The sequence below is a fragment of the Eptesicus fuscus genome, chromosome 14, assembly GCF_027574615.1.
Source record: "Eptesicus fuscus isolate TK198812 chromosome 14, DD_ASM_mEF_20220401, whole genome shotgun sequence".
Classification (NCBI taxonomy): domain Eukaryota; kingdom Metazoa; phylum Chordata; class Mammalia; order Chiroptera; family Vespertilionidae; genus Eptesicus; species Eptesicus fuscus.
This window is the reverse complement of record NC_072486.1, coordinates 66,169,491-66,184,791: the sequence shown is the minus strand read 5'-3', so window position 1 is coordinate 66,184,791 and position 15,301 is coordinate 66,169,491. Positions and strand designations below refer to the sequence as shown.

The window sequence follows — 15,301 nt, the reverse complement described above, 5'->3', positions numbered from 1 at the left end:
GACAGGGTGAGCATTAAAACCATCACGTTGGCTGAGAAGAAACAGTATGCCCGATGGTGCACCATTATTACAAGGCAGCATTTTCGGGGAAAACTCACACCTCTTGGTACCTTTTCTGGTGTACTTTTTACTTAGATTGATAATTTTCCTCTCTAGGGAAAAAGAATATGATTTATAAAAATACTTTGGTGTATTTCCTAAAATCTGTATAAAATTAGTAACATTAAAATTCAATTGTGATGGGAAGCAATTCTGGCATAGCCGACTAAGGATGTCCAAAAATACACTTCTCCATAAAGACAAAATGAACACTGACAAAACGGTCAAATTCAATTCTTCCAGAGCTCTAGAAATTCACCAAAGGCTCACAACAATGCAAGGATAGACTTTCCCCCATCCCTCTGTCTGCAGCTCTATGGGAGCTGGGAACCACAGCTCTGCCAGGTCACACTGCAGTTAGTCAGGTTAGGCAGGGCTACAATACTCAGAAACATAATAAAATACAAAAATTACATTTTGATGAGACTCTTTTATATTTTAAAGTGCTTTCAACATACACTTTAATTCTTTGTAAGGTAAAGTGTTCTTGCTTTGGATGTACTTATTTATTTAATAAATATTTACTGAGAGCCAGTTATATGCCAGGCATACTATGCCAGGTGCTGAAGATACATAGATTAAAATAAACGTGTATCCTGTCCTTAGGGAGCTTACATTCTAATAAGAAAAAACTTTTATGAACAGACAGATAAAACACAAATATAATACAAGAAGAAAAGTGCTCTACTGGAAATACAAGCAGTATGTAATAAAAACCACTCAAATCTGGCTGGTCAATAGAAAAAGGGCTTCAAATGTATAAGTGCTCTTTAAATATTCCGCATGAATTGCTAAATAAAGGGAATTACTGAATTTACTTCTGAAGATGTACTAGAGCACAAATTCTCAGAAGAGCAATGGAGTGACAAAAAGGCCCAGAGTAATATACAGGGTTCAGGAGTTGCCACCAATGGCTGGAGAGTGGGGTGGGAATTGTGGGAGCGGAGACTGAAGGTTTGTGGCTGAGTGGTAAAGACAGGATCAGGAGCTAAAGGGACTTTGTAATTCAAGCTCCCTTTGGCCTTCAAAGCCACCTTGGCTTCAGCACAGAATTCTGTGGGAGGCAGTGTAACAGGAGGGCGCTGAGGCACACAGCACACCCTCCAGTTGGCCCTGCAGGACAGTTCTTACAAACCTCAGAGGACCGCGGCTTTATTCCTATACCTACAAATACTCTGACTCCACTTTTTTGCATGCATGTGTCTGTGTTTTTGTTTTGAAATCTATCTCCTGGTACAGATTAAAATATTGCTAATGGAATAAGATACCACATTTCACTCATCAAAGTAGCCCAATTCTTTAAAGTGCTAGTATATGATCACGTGGGTAGGGAGCAGATAATTGCCTACGCCACTCAAGCATATGCAACTAGGATAACTTTACTAAAAAGGAACTGGGCAACATTTACTTAATTACTGTGCCCTCATAATTACACTTTATCCAAAGTTCATCACAGAGTTACTATGTCAAACAATGGAAAACAATTCGGTTCCACCACTTACCACCTATATTGCGAAAAACATTTAACTTCTCCGCAGTTCAGTTTTCTCATGAATAAAAAAAGCTTATAATAGTACCAAATGTATAGGATTGTTGTAATGATTTAATTATTACACAGAAATTAAAATAGTTTCTGGTACACTATAAATGTATTAAAATGAGATGCTCATGAAAATGATAAAATGTGTATTCTAGATATACCTATTTTTCTGAAAGGGTTATGTATTGCTACAAAATAAATACAAAAATGTCAGTAATAACAATGATCATAACCCACTGTAATAAAGAGCATTCATTTCATGCAACTACAGATTTCTATAATGCAAATTAAAGATGATGTTTTCCTTTTATTATGGAATATTCTTAAGAAAAAAAGTCTCAAGGAAAATAATGAAACTTTAAATTTAGCATGGGAAAAATCTGTGGTAAATATATTAGATAAAAATAAGACAAAAGTGGAAAAGCAATGCAAAAACAAATAAGACTCAAATTTTCATTTCTAAAAAACATCTTTACTCGTCTCAAGGGTCCCTTCTTTGGTTAGATATCAATAGAAGATACCTATTTCATTTTACTTTTATGAAGCGATAGTGACACCCAGAGGCCAAGATAACAGCGACTGTACATCACAAGCAGCCTCTTAATTATTATTACTCACCTTGATACTCAGCTTGGATCTGATTAAAATTACATGCAAAAATTCAACAAAATGAACAAATGCAAACACCCAAGTTTAATGTACAATTTCAAAATGTCATTCAGATAAGTTTATATGTGTGTGTGTGTGTGTGTGTGTGTGTGTATATATATTTGAATCTAGTTGTTATTGATAATATATTTCATTTTATAAAATTTAAATAAACAATATTTTGGCTTAATATGTCCTAGGTTGCCCCTAAAATATGTTTAACAATTAGAGAAAGACATAAGAAAGCTGTAATCTAATAAAACAATAACTTAAATATCTTACCTTCTATCAAAATTAGACAGTCATTTGAAAGTGGGAGAACACCATTATTTTTCACAAAATGAATAGCTACTTGTCGTTCTCCCTGATCTTTAGTGGTCCAGACTTTCGATTCATATAATAAGGTATTTTGTAGTTTGGTATCAGGAGTTTTAGTTGTGTTCTCTTGCAAAATTCGATCCAAATCACCTTCGTGCAGAACTTCCTGCCTAAAATAATCAACAATGAAAAAACACAAAACATTTGGCATAAGCTTGAAAATTCAAATGTTACAAATTATCCAATCAAAAAATTGTTTATGTGCTGAAGAGCCAGCTACTTATTTTAAAATATGGAGATAATTCACTTTCCTGATTAAAGACCATTATTCAACAGAAAGATATTTGTATTTCATGGCTAAGTAGCTCCTTATCAATAATTACATTAACCACCAGCAACTTCCTTGCCTGGTTTTGTGATATCCAAGTTTTTAATTATAATTATTTGTAGCACCAATTTGTTCTCCTTTGTAGGGAATGCTCAACTTCCCAGTGGGATAAGAACATGCAGCAGTCCCCTTGTCTTCAATCCACTTACCACCTAAGAAATCTCAAAGTCACGCGGTAAAGTATGCCTGAGTAGAAATGGCATGATCTGGAATCAACCAGCTATGTAACTTTAGGTAACACCTCTTAACCTTTATGAGGCAATTTCCTTATTTGTGTCAAAACAAACAAAAAAAAATGATCAGAGAGGATGATTTTGTTTCACAAAGTTAAGCGATTTTACAGAATTTGACAAACTATCATTTGATAATGTTTCAAGAACTATCTAAAATCTGTTTGATATTTTAATTCCATCTATCATTTAAAATTCAAATGGGCAGAAAACAGTCCCCCCTTTCAGTTAAGAAGACATGATCAAAAATCTCTACAAATAGTATTACACTTAGATTTTAGAGGGGACTATACATATATTAGTGTTCACGGAGGCATACTAGTAAACACAAACAATATATAAACACACAAATATAATTGAGATGCGTATATAGTAGTATTTACACATCATATATTTAGAGGGAAGATTGTTGAGCTAATAAGTACACATTCATTCTAATGTGTTATACATTTATATGTTTATCTATATATATAAAAATCTAATGCAAAAAGACCAAAGAGCAGAACAATCGAACAACTGGTCGCTATGACGTGCGCTGACAACCAGGGGGCGCACATGGAACATGGCGGACACTGACCGTGGCGGGATGATGGAGCAGGTGAGTGGGGGTGCCAGACCAAGGCAGGGCACTGGGCTCTGTCATCGGGGCGAGCCTATGGTGGTTACTGAAAATTCTTTGCTCCCATGTGCTGTGGTCCTGCCCGGCGCTCACACCCGCTGCTGGCACCTGGCACTGGTCTCAATTGCTCGGCATCATCAGCAGGTATGAGCGGCGGCTTCCGGCCCCAATCACCCCTGAGGGTTTCTCCACCTCTCCCTGCTCCTGAGGGGCAATTGGGGCAGCAGCCACCACTCACACCTGCTGCTGGTGCTGGCCCCAATAGCTCTGTGCCGTCAGCGCCATAAGCGTGTGGGAACAGCAGCAGTGGGAGAGGGGCTGCCTGCAGACAGGGGACTGGGCGTCACAGTCGGAGGGGCCGGGCGGGGCGTGGAGGATGGGCAGAGACCTGCCTCTGTGCCCACCGCAGCCTTATGGCCCACAGTTCCTTTCGAGTGCACGAATTCATGCACTGGGCCCCTAGTATTATAATAATTGATGTTTAGAATGAAGACTTTAAGGTACTGAGAAATTTTCAATTACTAACAAGAATTTAAATTGCATTTACTATATTGTCGTTATTAAACAGTAGAGAAATATTTCCAACAAGGCTTCCTATTTTAAAATTTTCAACTAACCAGAAGTCTTTTCTATTTAAGAATTTTAGTTGCCTTGACTATTTGGGGTCTTTTATAATTCTATACAAATGTGATGATTATTTTTTCTATTTCTTTAAAAAATGTCATTGGGATTTTGATAGGATTACATTAAATCTATAAATTACTTTGAATAATATGGGCATTTTAACTATATTGATTGTTACAATCCATGAACATGGAATATTTTTTCAATTCATTGTGTCTTTTTCAATCTCTTTTAATAATGCTTTGTAGTTTTCAGTATATAGGTCTTTCATGTTCTTTGTTAAGTTTATTCCTAGGTATTTTATTTTTTGTTGCAAATGCAAAAGAATTGTTTTTTCCATTTATTTTTCTGAAATTTCATTGTTAGTATATAGGAATACAGTGGATTTTTGTACAATGACTTTGTATCCTGCAACTTTACTGTATTTGTGTATTGTTTCTAATAATTATTTGGTGGAGTCTTTAGCGTTTTCTAAGTAAAGAATCATAAAATCATTTATTTAATAACAATGTCATCCCAATAAATTTAATTTAAATAAATAAAGAGAATTGTAGTAATGGTTTAAGAATATTTTTGTGACAAATAAGTCTCCCTAGATATTTTAATAGTTTATTATTTGTCTGCATTTTACAGAGCTACTAAATTGAATTTCACATCTAAAAACAGGCCCTACTTTTATTTGTTATTACTAAGAAATATCAGAAGGATTTACTTTCTAAGAATTTAGTATTTTCTCTTAAAAATGTTAGCAATCTATCTAAATATAATGCAGAGAATCACAATTTACTCATTTCCAGGACTTAAACTGACATTTATGAAAACATATATACATAAATATTATGAAATGAAACTTGTGTTATTATGGAAGATACTTACATTGACTGACAGTTAGGACAATAAAGTTTAACAGACTGAAAGAGTCTTCTGGGTTTATATGATCTCAATTTTGCTCGGATGCGATATCGTTGGGGAGCTTTTTGTTTCAAAATAGCACATAGTGGGGTATTCTCCAAATATTGATGATCTGTAAGTACTATAAAGAAATTTTAGATTAAGGTAGAATAATCTATAAGAATAATAAGAATATTCATGACATGAATCTCCTTGAAAATATATACAAAAAAAATCTAATTAAATTGTATTGTTTGTCAACCTTGATAAGATTTTTCCACATTTATCATCACCTCCATCTGTCTTTATCTCTATCTCTCTCTCCACATATACAGGGTGTCCCTCCCAAAATGTATGCACATTCTAACAGTTGATATTGTGTGTATACATTTTTGGGGGGACACCTTATATCTTACAGATACATAATTCATTTATATGTGTGTATATATATGAATCCTTAGAGAATAATTTCCAGGCATCACACCCCTTTATCCCTAAATATTTCAGTGTGTATTTCACAAAAACAAGACTTCATTTACACAATACAACAGACTTTATTCAAATTTCTCCAACGGTCCTCTCAAAATGTTCTTATTCAGCATTTTATTTCTGAGTTGAGAATCCAATCATGAGCCATGCATTTCATTTACTTTTTAAATCTCTTTAGACTCCTATCATGGTGAAGAATGGTTCCTCAGCTTTTCTCTGTTTTTCATGACATTGACGCATTTGAGAAGAGACCATTTATTTGGTTGTGCCTGCCTTTTCTCATGAACAGATACAAAATATGCATTTTTGGCAGGAATATTACTATACAAATAATATTGTGACCTTCCTTCTCAATGTATCACATCAAGAGCCAGAGGATATCAGTGTTTTCTTTCCTGGGGATTTAATTTTGTTGGTTAAGGTGGTGTTCAACAGATTTCTTGAGTATAAATTTATTTTTCCCCTTTTTAACTAAGAAGAAAGTAATTGAGAAAATATAAATATCCCAATCTTATTAAAAATTGAAGATTCCACTAGTTTAGGACACACTGGCAATTCACAAATGAATCAATTACTCTCATGGTTGCAAAATGGTGTTTGTTTTTCCTAGCTTCATCATTCCTTTTATATTCATTAGTTGCCATTCTATTTTTTTTTTTTTAAAATACATTTTATTGATTTTTTACAGAGAGGAAGAGAGAGGGATAGAGAGTTAGAAACATCGATGAGAGAGAAACATCGATCAGCTGCCTCCTGCACACCCCCTACTGGGGATGTGCCCGCAACCAAGGTACATGCCCTTGCTGGAATCGAACCCGGGACCCTTGAGTCCGCAGGCCGACGCTCTATCCACTGAGCCAAACCGGCCTCGGCCATTCTATTTTTAATAAGAGCTTCCAAGCCTGGTTGGTGCTGCTCAGTGTTGAGAGTGTCATCCCCTGCACCCAAGAGTACTGGGTTTGATTCCTGGTCAAGGGCACATACCTGGTAGGTTCAATCCCTGGCCCTGGCCAGGGTTCCTGTGGGAGGCAACCAATCAATGGGTCTCTCTCACACAGATGTTTCTCTCTCTCTTCCTCCCCCTTCCCACTGTCCCTCCCTTCCGGTCTCTAAAATAAATGGGGAAAAAAAGTTTAAAGAGTTTTCCATTCAACTTCATTTGTTTTGTTCTTTTATTTACTATCCACATGAGCTAGTGGATTCTACTTTATTCAATAAGTTCTATTCCATCACTAGTATGTTTTATTTTGATACTCAATTTGAACAAGATTTGACATGTTCCATCATTAACTGAGAATTTCTTTTCTGGGTTTCATTTTATGCTAGTTAGGATGAGGTAGAGGAATAAAAGATAAATATAGATATGTTTTTGCCCTCATGGACATCTGCTCTCAATATTTAATAGAAATGAATTTGTTGATATGTGTAAGGGCAGGTTTTAATATGCTCAGAATTATGCCGTATTTCAAAAATGAAAAATGATCATCTTACTTGTAGCTGATAGTTGTTGACATCTTTCTACCTCATACAATGATACTGATCCAGAGCCTATGGGAAGAAAAAGGAATAGGGAATTAGACAGTTTTAAAATCCACTAAAAATTTAATGAGGCATCGAACACTATAAAACACTGCAGAGAAACTGAAAAAATTTAAACATATAATAAAATATGCCATGTTAAGGGATGGGAAGTTTCCCAAATTACTCTGTAGATTCAATATAATCCTAATCAAAATTGCAGATTAACTGTAGAAAGAGACAAGCAGATTCTATCACTTAGGTGGAAATATAAGAATCTAGAACACATCTTGACAAAGAATAAAATTGGAGAACTTATACTCAAGACTTAAAGACTTGCTAAATTAAAACCATATGGTACTGACATAAACAAAATTAAATAGAAAGCTCAGAAATAAAACCAAAGTCACATGATCATTTTATTTTTGATAAAGGCAGCAAAGCAATCTAAAGGGAAAGCACAACTCTTTCAACAAATGAGGCTGCAAGACTGGAAATTAGTGTGAAGAGAAAAATTGCTTAATTTATAATATTAGTAGGCATTGAATGGAAAGCCCAGAAATAAATCCACATTTATACCCATTTGATTTTTTTTTTAAAATATATTTTATTGATTTTTCACAGAGAGGAAGGAAGAAGGATAGAGAGCTAGAAACATCGATGAAAGAGAAACATCGATCAGCTGCCTCCTGCACACCCCCTACTGGGGATGTGCCCGCAACCAAGGTACATGCCCTTGACCGGAATTGAACCTGGGACACTTTAGTCCGCAGGCTGATGCTCTATCCACTGAGCCAAACCGGTTTTGGCCCCATTTGATTTTTGACAAAGATGCCAAAGCCATCTTACAGAAAAACAAGCAGGTGATACAACTGTAAATTTGTATTTTAAAAATGTCTATCTCATACAATCCTATTAGCATTAAGAAGGAACAAACTATTGACACATGCAACAATCTATATATATATATATAAAAGGCTAATATGCAAAGTGTCCCCTCGGGAGTTTGTTTGCTCACTATGATGTGAGCTGACCACCAGGGGGTGGCATAGAACGAAGAAAGGCCCTGGCTGGCAGTGGGCAGCCAGGGAAGGAAGGCCCTGGCCAACAGCTGGAAGGTCCCGATTGGCCCTGATCGCCAGCCAGGCCTTGGGACCCTATCTGTGCATGAATTTTGTGCACCAGGCCTCTATTATGAATATAAAAAACATAGTATATATAGGGTACAAGTAATTTATTTATTTGAAGTTCTAGAAGAGATGCAGTTAATCTAAGGTAGAAAAATAATCAGAAATTCTGGAGTGGGGGTAGTGATGAGGATTCACTGGGAAGAAGCATGAGGGAACTTTCTGTGACAAGGATAATGTTTTAGATTTTAAGAGAAATTAGGTTACACAGATTTGTGTATTACTGAAAAGTCATGAAATCGTACACATAAGTTGTCCATTTCATTGCATATAATTGTACCTCAAAAATAAAAAATCCTAAAAAAAACACTGAACTCTAGTTAATGATGTTCATTCTGAAATGTTTAGGAGGTATACTAGGTCTGCAACTTATTTGAATCAAAAAATAACATGGATAGATTAAGAAAGATAAATGACAGAGCACATAGAGTAAAAGGGTAACTTGAGAAACAGGTTATGAGAATATGAGTGCTCACTGTAAATTGTTTCAACTTTTCTGTATGTTTAAAAATTTCATTATTTTGGAAAAATACAATGTGAAGGAAATAAAGGGAAAGGTGGATAAAATAATAAACTTACTAAATTTAATAGGATGACTTGGTGAACTACTTTTATAAAATAGAATTTTAATTCACCAAGAAAGCAAAAGTAGTGAACAGAGCAATAAATTTGAATTTTAATAATACTTTCTAAAATGAAGAATTTAACACTTCAAAAAGTACTGATATTTTGTAATTACTCTTCCTTAGATTCTATTATATAAAACCAGAGACCCAACGCATGAAATTTGTGCATGGGTACGGTCCCTAGGTCTGGCCGGCAATCAGGGCCATTTTCCCAGGCTGCTGCAGCCAGCCCCACCCCCCGCCGCCACACACCCCTGGCTCCCTATTCACCATCCGGCAATCGGAGTCTGCAGGCCAGGGAAAGGGACCAAAAGGTTGGCCGGCAGCTCCTGCGTTGAGCATCTGCCCCCTGGTGGTCAGTGCGTGTCACAGCGACCCATCGTTACACCATTCGGTCAATTTGCATATTACCCTTTATTATATAGGACGTTATATTATAATTTAGGGTCATCATGTATAATACTTGTCCTTCTTCTTCAGCATTACTAATAAATTACATAAGAATCCATGACAAGAGAACTTGAATGGACATGCTAAACTGGGAAAGTGTAATTTCAATGAATCTTATTGATTTCTTAATAAATGCCATTCTACATGAAGTAAAAACAATGGCTAAAATCTTAAAAGTAGTCAAGTAATGAGAAAATTTGTGTAAAATATATACATGGTCTCTCATAAACAAAAATGATAAAGAATCCATAAAGAATCCAACAGGAAATCAGATAAGGGATAAGAGCTGACAAAGAGGGAGTAAAAAGGGCCATTAAGTATATGATAAACTTTTACGTGCCCGGGTTCAAAATGGCTGTGGAGTAGATGAAAAAAGCAACACACACCTCCTTCTGACACTAAACTGGATTTACAGCTAAAATTTAGAACCATCAACCTGAATGAACAACTGAAGGGCACTTGAACAGGAGTATTACATCCAAGGACTGAAAAAAATAAGCTACACTGAGTCTGTTAAGAAAGGTGGAGACACGGAGAAGGCTGGTCCCTACACCCAGGTGCAGGGGCTGAGAAGTTGGAGGGATAGCGTGGCTGCAAGAGTCCCCCTGAGGAAAGTAGGGCCTCACCACCACACCGGGACCCCAAACCAGAGCACCAGGGCCAGGAAGAAGATCCTACATAGTATGTGGGAGCAAAAACAAGCAGGGACTTTGTGCGCTGAAGAGTGGGGAGGTTTGCTAGAATACCGGCCAATGCCCTGGGGCTCACTCTTTGGCACTCACCCCAGGCTCTGGCAGAGGGAAGGAGACTCAGGGCATAGGGAAGCCATAAAGAGAAGATCGGGGGGCACAGCTATGGAGATCTGAAAGGTTGGCTACTGAGGTGCGGGTCCTGAGTCAATATCCCAAACCACCCTCAGGCGCCATCTTCCAAGGTCGAGCACTTGTATTCTTAGAGCACCAGCTGGAAAAAGTGCACTAACCCCGTCCTCCAAATACTGGTGACACCACCCTGCCAAGACTGAGTCCAGCAGAAAGGACTGTTGGCTGCATCCAACAGGGACCCGAGGTGCACTCTTACTAGAGCCACCCAGCCTGAAGGGTTACCTCCACCCACTAAAGGGCCAACAACAGTCATCAAGATGCAACTAAAACGGAATGCACATAACCCATAAGAAACATTCCTGGAGCACTGAGCACAGGTGATCTCAAAGACTGTGCCACTGAGCCCAACAAGACACCTCGAGACTATACCTGCACAGCAGCTTATACACCATGGTCAGGGCCAAGCCTCAGTTAGCCAGCCTGAGGGTCGATCCCACACTTGAACATGACAAAAACAATCAAGACCTAATTACAAAAAGAAGACCCAAGTAATCCACACAAGAGACATTCCTAGAGTGCCCAGCTCAGGAGATCAAGGAGACTGCACCATGGGGTCCCACAGCACACCTACTACAGAAGGCCACCACACCAAGACTGGGAGTCAGAGCAGTTCTATGTACTATATAAAAGAAACACAAAGAGACAGCCAAACTGGGGAGACAAAGGAAAAACCCTAAGTAAAAGAAAAGAAGGAAATCCAGAAAAAGAGCTAAATGAAATGAAGGCAAGCAATTAATGAGATATAGATTTCAAAGTGGCTATAAGGATGCTCAATAGCATGAAAAATGACATAGAAACCATGAAAAATAATCAGGCAGAAATGAAGAATACCATAGCTGATATAAAGAATACATTAAAAGAAAAAACAACATATTTAACAAAGCAGAGGACCAAATCAGCAATTTGGAAGACAAGGTAGAAAAAAAATCATCCAATTAGAGCAGCAAAAAGAAAAAAGAATTAGAGCAGTGATGGGCAACCTTTTGAGCTTGGTGTGTCAAACTTTGCCAAAAAACTGAGCATAACTCGGGTAGTGTGTCACTTTGAGGAAAAAACATTATTTCGCAAATGTTTCATCCTCAGGAGCAGCAAATGTTTCATCCTCAGCATGCGGCCGCCTCAGCGGCCGCGTGTCATCAGAAATGGCTATGCATGTCAGTGCTGACACGCGTGTCATAGGTTCGCCATCACTGAATTAGAGAAAGAGGATACTTTTAGGGAACTTAGGGAAAACATGAAACTTAACATCCACATCATAGTGTTTCCAGAAGAAGAAAGCGAGCAAGGGATAGAGAATCTATTTGAAAAAATAATGACTGAAAATTTCCCTAACCTGCTGAAGGAAAAAGTCATGCAAGTTCAGGAAGCACAGAGTCCCACTCAAGATGAAATCAAAGATATGCACACCATAATTAAAATGGCCAAGATTAAAGACAAAGAGCGAATCTTAAAGGCAGCAAGAGAGAGACAATTAGTTACCTACAAGCAAGTTCCCATAGGCTGTCAGCAGATTTCTCAACAGAAACACTTCAGGCAGGAAGCGAGTGGCATAAAGTATTCAAAGCAATGAAAAGCAATGACCTGAAACCAAAATTGATCTATCCAGCATGCTATCACTTACTAGTAAATTCAAAGGCAAAATAAAGAGCTTTCCAGACAAAAAAAAAAAAAAAAAAAAAAGGCTAAGGGAGCTCAGTACCACTAAACCAGCATTGCATGACATGCTATAGAGACTGCTTTAAGAAGAAAAAGAAATAAGAGAGAAGAGAAACATAAGCATAAAGAAAAAAATGGCAATAAATAAGTACCTATGAAAAATAACCTTAAATGTGAACTTATTAAAAGCTCTAATTGGAAGACAAAGTAGCTGAATGGATAAGAAAACTTGACCCATATATATGCTGTCTACAAGAGACACAACTCAGAACAAAATATTCACATAGGCTGACTGTGAAGGGATGGGAAAAAATATTCCATGCAAATAAAAACAAAATAAAGCTGGGGTAGCAATACTTATTTTTGACAAAATAGACTTCCAAACAAAGGCCGTAACAACAAGGTGGTTCACTACATAATACGAAAGGGATCAATCCAGCAAGAGAATATAACACTTATAAACATATATGTACCCAATATAGGAGCACCTAAATATATTTTTAAAAACTAGTGGTAGACTTTGAGGGATAGATAAACAGCAAAATAGTCATAGTAGGGGACTTTAATACGTCACTGTCATCAATGCATAGATCTTCCAGACAAAAAAATCAACAAGGAAACAGTGATCTTAAATGGAACACAGGATCAGATAGATGGATTTAATTGATCTTTATAGAACATTTCATCTCAAAGCAGCAGAATATACATTCTTCTCAAGTGCACATGGAATATTCTCAAAGATAGACCACATGCTAGGACACAAAATAAGTTGGGGCGTGTGTAGGAAGAAACCATTCAATGTGTTTCTGTCACATCATGTTTCTCTCTCTCTCTCTCTCTCTCTCTTTCTGTCTCTCACTCTTCTCTCTCCCCCTTCCCCTTCCACTCTCTCTAAAAATCAATGGAAAAAAATATCCTCACTCCTTGGGTAAGGATTAAAACAAAAAAAGAGACAGATATAAGAAGATATTAGAGGATTAATGTTGATAAAACCATTTTACTTGGCAGAGATTAAACTGTGAACGTTAAAAGTTGTCCTTACTTGTTGGAAAGCTGTCCTCACATTCCGATTGACATATACCATCTGAACTCTGATTGGCTGTCAAACTTGCACATTCTAAAGCCCTAAAATTGGAAGAATGTAAGTTAAAATCACATGAAACAAAGTTAATATGGTCAGTTTAGCTCTACCCATAGAAACCAATAACTCACTAAAATTGCATAAAAAATTCTGTGTGTGTATGCATTTCTCCATAGAAGGTCTATATATCTGGAGTTCCAAGGGTCCCCAAAATTAAAAAAACAACAAAACAAAACAAATGAGTCTAGGAAGATACAAGTGTAACAGTGGGATGGTGAAATATTGTGAACAAAAATAAGTTGGTAATTTAATGGATAACATTCTTAGAACAAACTCACTCTAGATCCAAGAAAGTAAAATATTATAATATGATAAAGTAGTGAAACTCATATAAGATTATTAAAATAGCTAATTTAATTGATTTTAAAGTAATTGCTTTCAATATTTTAATATTTAGAAAATATCTACATCATTTCAATGTACTAAATGGGGTATTTTCTATATCTCTTTGAAGATATGCAGATTTACTTTTATTTCTCTAGAATATTGGTCAAAAAGTTTCTGTAGAGAGACTAAAAACACATCAGGAAAAAGAACTGCATGTATCTAGCAGGACTTAGGGTACTACTCACTTTCTGGAAACATCTAAAAGTTTTAAAAATATGATACCCTAAAACACTTCTGTTACCTATTTTATCAGCGACAGGTGCTTTAGAAAGGCCATTATTTTTTTCATAGCAGGATCAAGTATGTTTGGAATGCTAGATATGTACACAATTTTCCAACTTGAGCTAAGCTCCAGTTTCCTCTCTTTGTTGCTGTCCTTGGAAAACGTGGCAAATGACAGAAGAACATGTGCAAGAATAGACGAATAGAGGTAAGTACGTACATACTGAAGTGGAAACCTTAGATTATCTCCAGCTCTGCTACTATTTAGCTATTTGAACCTACAATCACTTGATTTGTTTCATTTGGTTCATCTCACTAAAAAATGGACAATGCCACAGAAGGCTATGAGGATCAATTACAAGGAACCTTTTAGATTCCCCCTTACCATCCCAGAGCAGTATTATTTTAAAAATCTGCTTATTGATACCTTATTTACAATTTTTAAATAGATGTCTAATAAGCCTACTTTTTCAGCTGATCCACATCAGAGTTGTTTTCTGGCAAGACTCTGATTCCACGACCATAACTGGTACCTCCATGGAGATGAAACTCTAGAGCTAACAATGTTGCCTGGTTCTCCGAATTCACTGATTGAAGTTTGGTATGAAGGCTATAAATTCTAAGAAAGCTTCCGACCTAAAAAGAGATTGATTTTTTTTAGAAAATGGAGAAAAATCAAACAATTTCTAGTACTCAAAATATTTAACAACAATGTGGGGTATAGACCAACAACAAGGGGCACTTTAAGAAAGGCCAATAATCTATTTAATAAAAGAGTAATATGCAAATTAACCACCACTCTGCTATACCCACAAGCCAATCAGGAGCAAGTATGCAAATTAACCCCAACCAAGATGGCTGCGGCCCTGGAGAGCAGGAGGGAGGCTTGGGTTTCCCCAGTGATGGAGGAAGCCAAGCTTTCCACACACCCTGGCGGACCCAGGCCTCCACTCCAGGCTACAAAGTTTCAATTACAGAAGATAAATAAATCCCAACAAAAATGGCGGCAGCCACGGAGCTGGAGAGAACAGGAGGCTAGGGTTGCCCCCACTGATGGAGGTAGCCAAGCTTTCCACACACCCTGGCTGGCCTAGGCCTCTGCTTAAGGCTACAAAGTTTCAATTATAGAAGATAAATAAATCTCAACAGAAGTGGCTGCCACCACGGAGCGAGCAGGAGGATTGGCTCTGCTCCAGGCTACAAAGTTTCAATTGTAGAAGATAAATAAATCCCAGATACCAGGGCCTCTGCTTGAGTTTCTGGGGGGCATGGCCGGCCTGCAAACCACCACAGGCCCCTCGCCCAGACCGTCCCACGCCCCAAGGGAACCCCACTATGATCTGGGACACCCTTCAGAGCAAACCAGCCGGCCCCCACCCATGCA

The 15,301-nt window shown here is 37.3% G+C and overlaps 1 protein-coding gene and 1 non-coding gene across 2 annotated transcripts in view; one reads left to right on the top strand and one right to left on the bottom strand.

The window, feature by feature from the left end:
• The window catches only part of POT1 (protection of telomeres 1), a 71,804-nt gene that overhangs the window by 13,370 nt on the left and 43,133 nt on the right, over positions 1 to 15,301 (bottom strand). The window contains exons 11-15 of the mRNA XM_054726431.1: positions 14,384 to 14,553; positions 13,210 to 13,292; positions 7,338 to 7,394; positions 5,343 to 5,499; positions 2,570 to 2,775 (exon numbers count right to left, since the gene is read on the bottom strand). Coding sequence (XP_054582406.1) covers positions 2,570 to 2,775; positions 5,343 to 5,499; positions 7,338 to 7,394; positions 13,210 to 13,292; positions 14,384 to 14,553 — 673 coding nt within the window. The remainder of the gene's footprint in view (positions 1 to 2,569; positions 2,776 to 5,342; positions 5,500 to 7,337; positions 7,395 to 13,209; positions 13,293 to 14,383; positions 14,554 to 15,301) is intronic.
• LOC114227259 (small nucleolar RNA SNORA17) lies at positions 8,354 to 8,472 on the top strand. Its single transcript, XR_003613314.1, has one exon. It is a non-coding gene; the product is annotated as a small nucleolar RNA SNORA17 (small nucleolar RNA).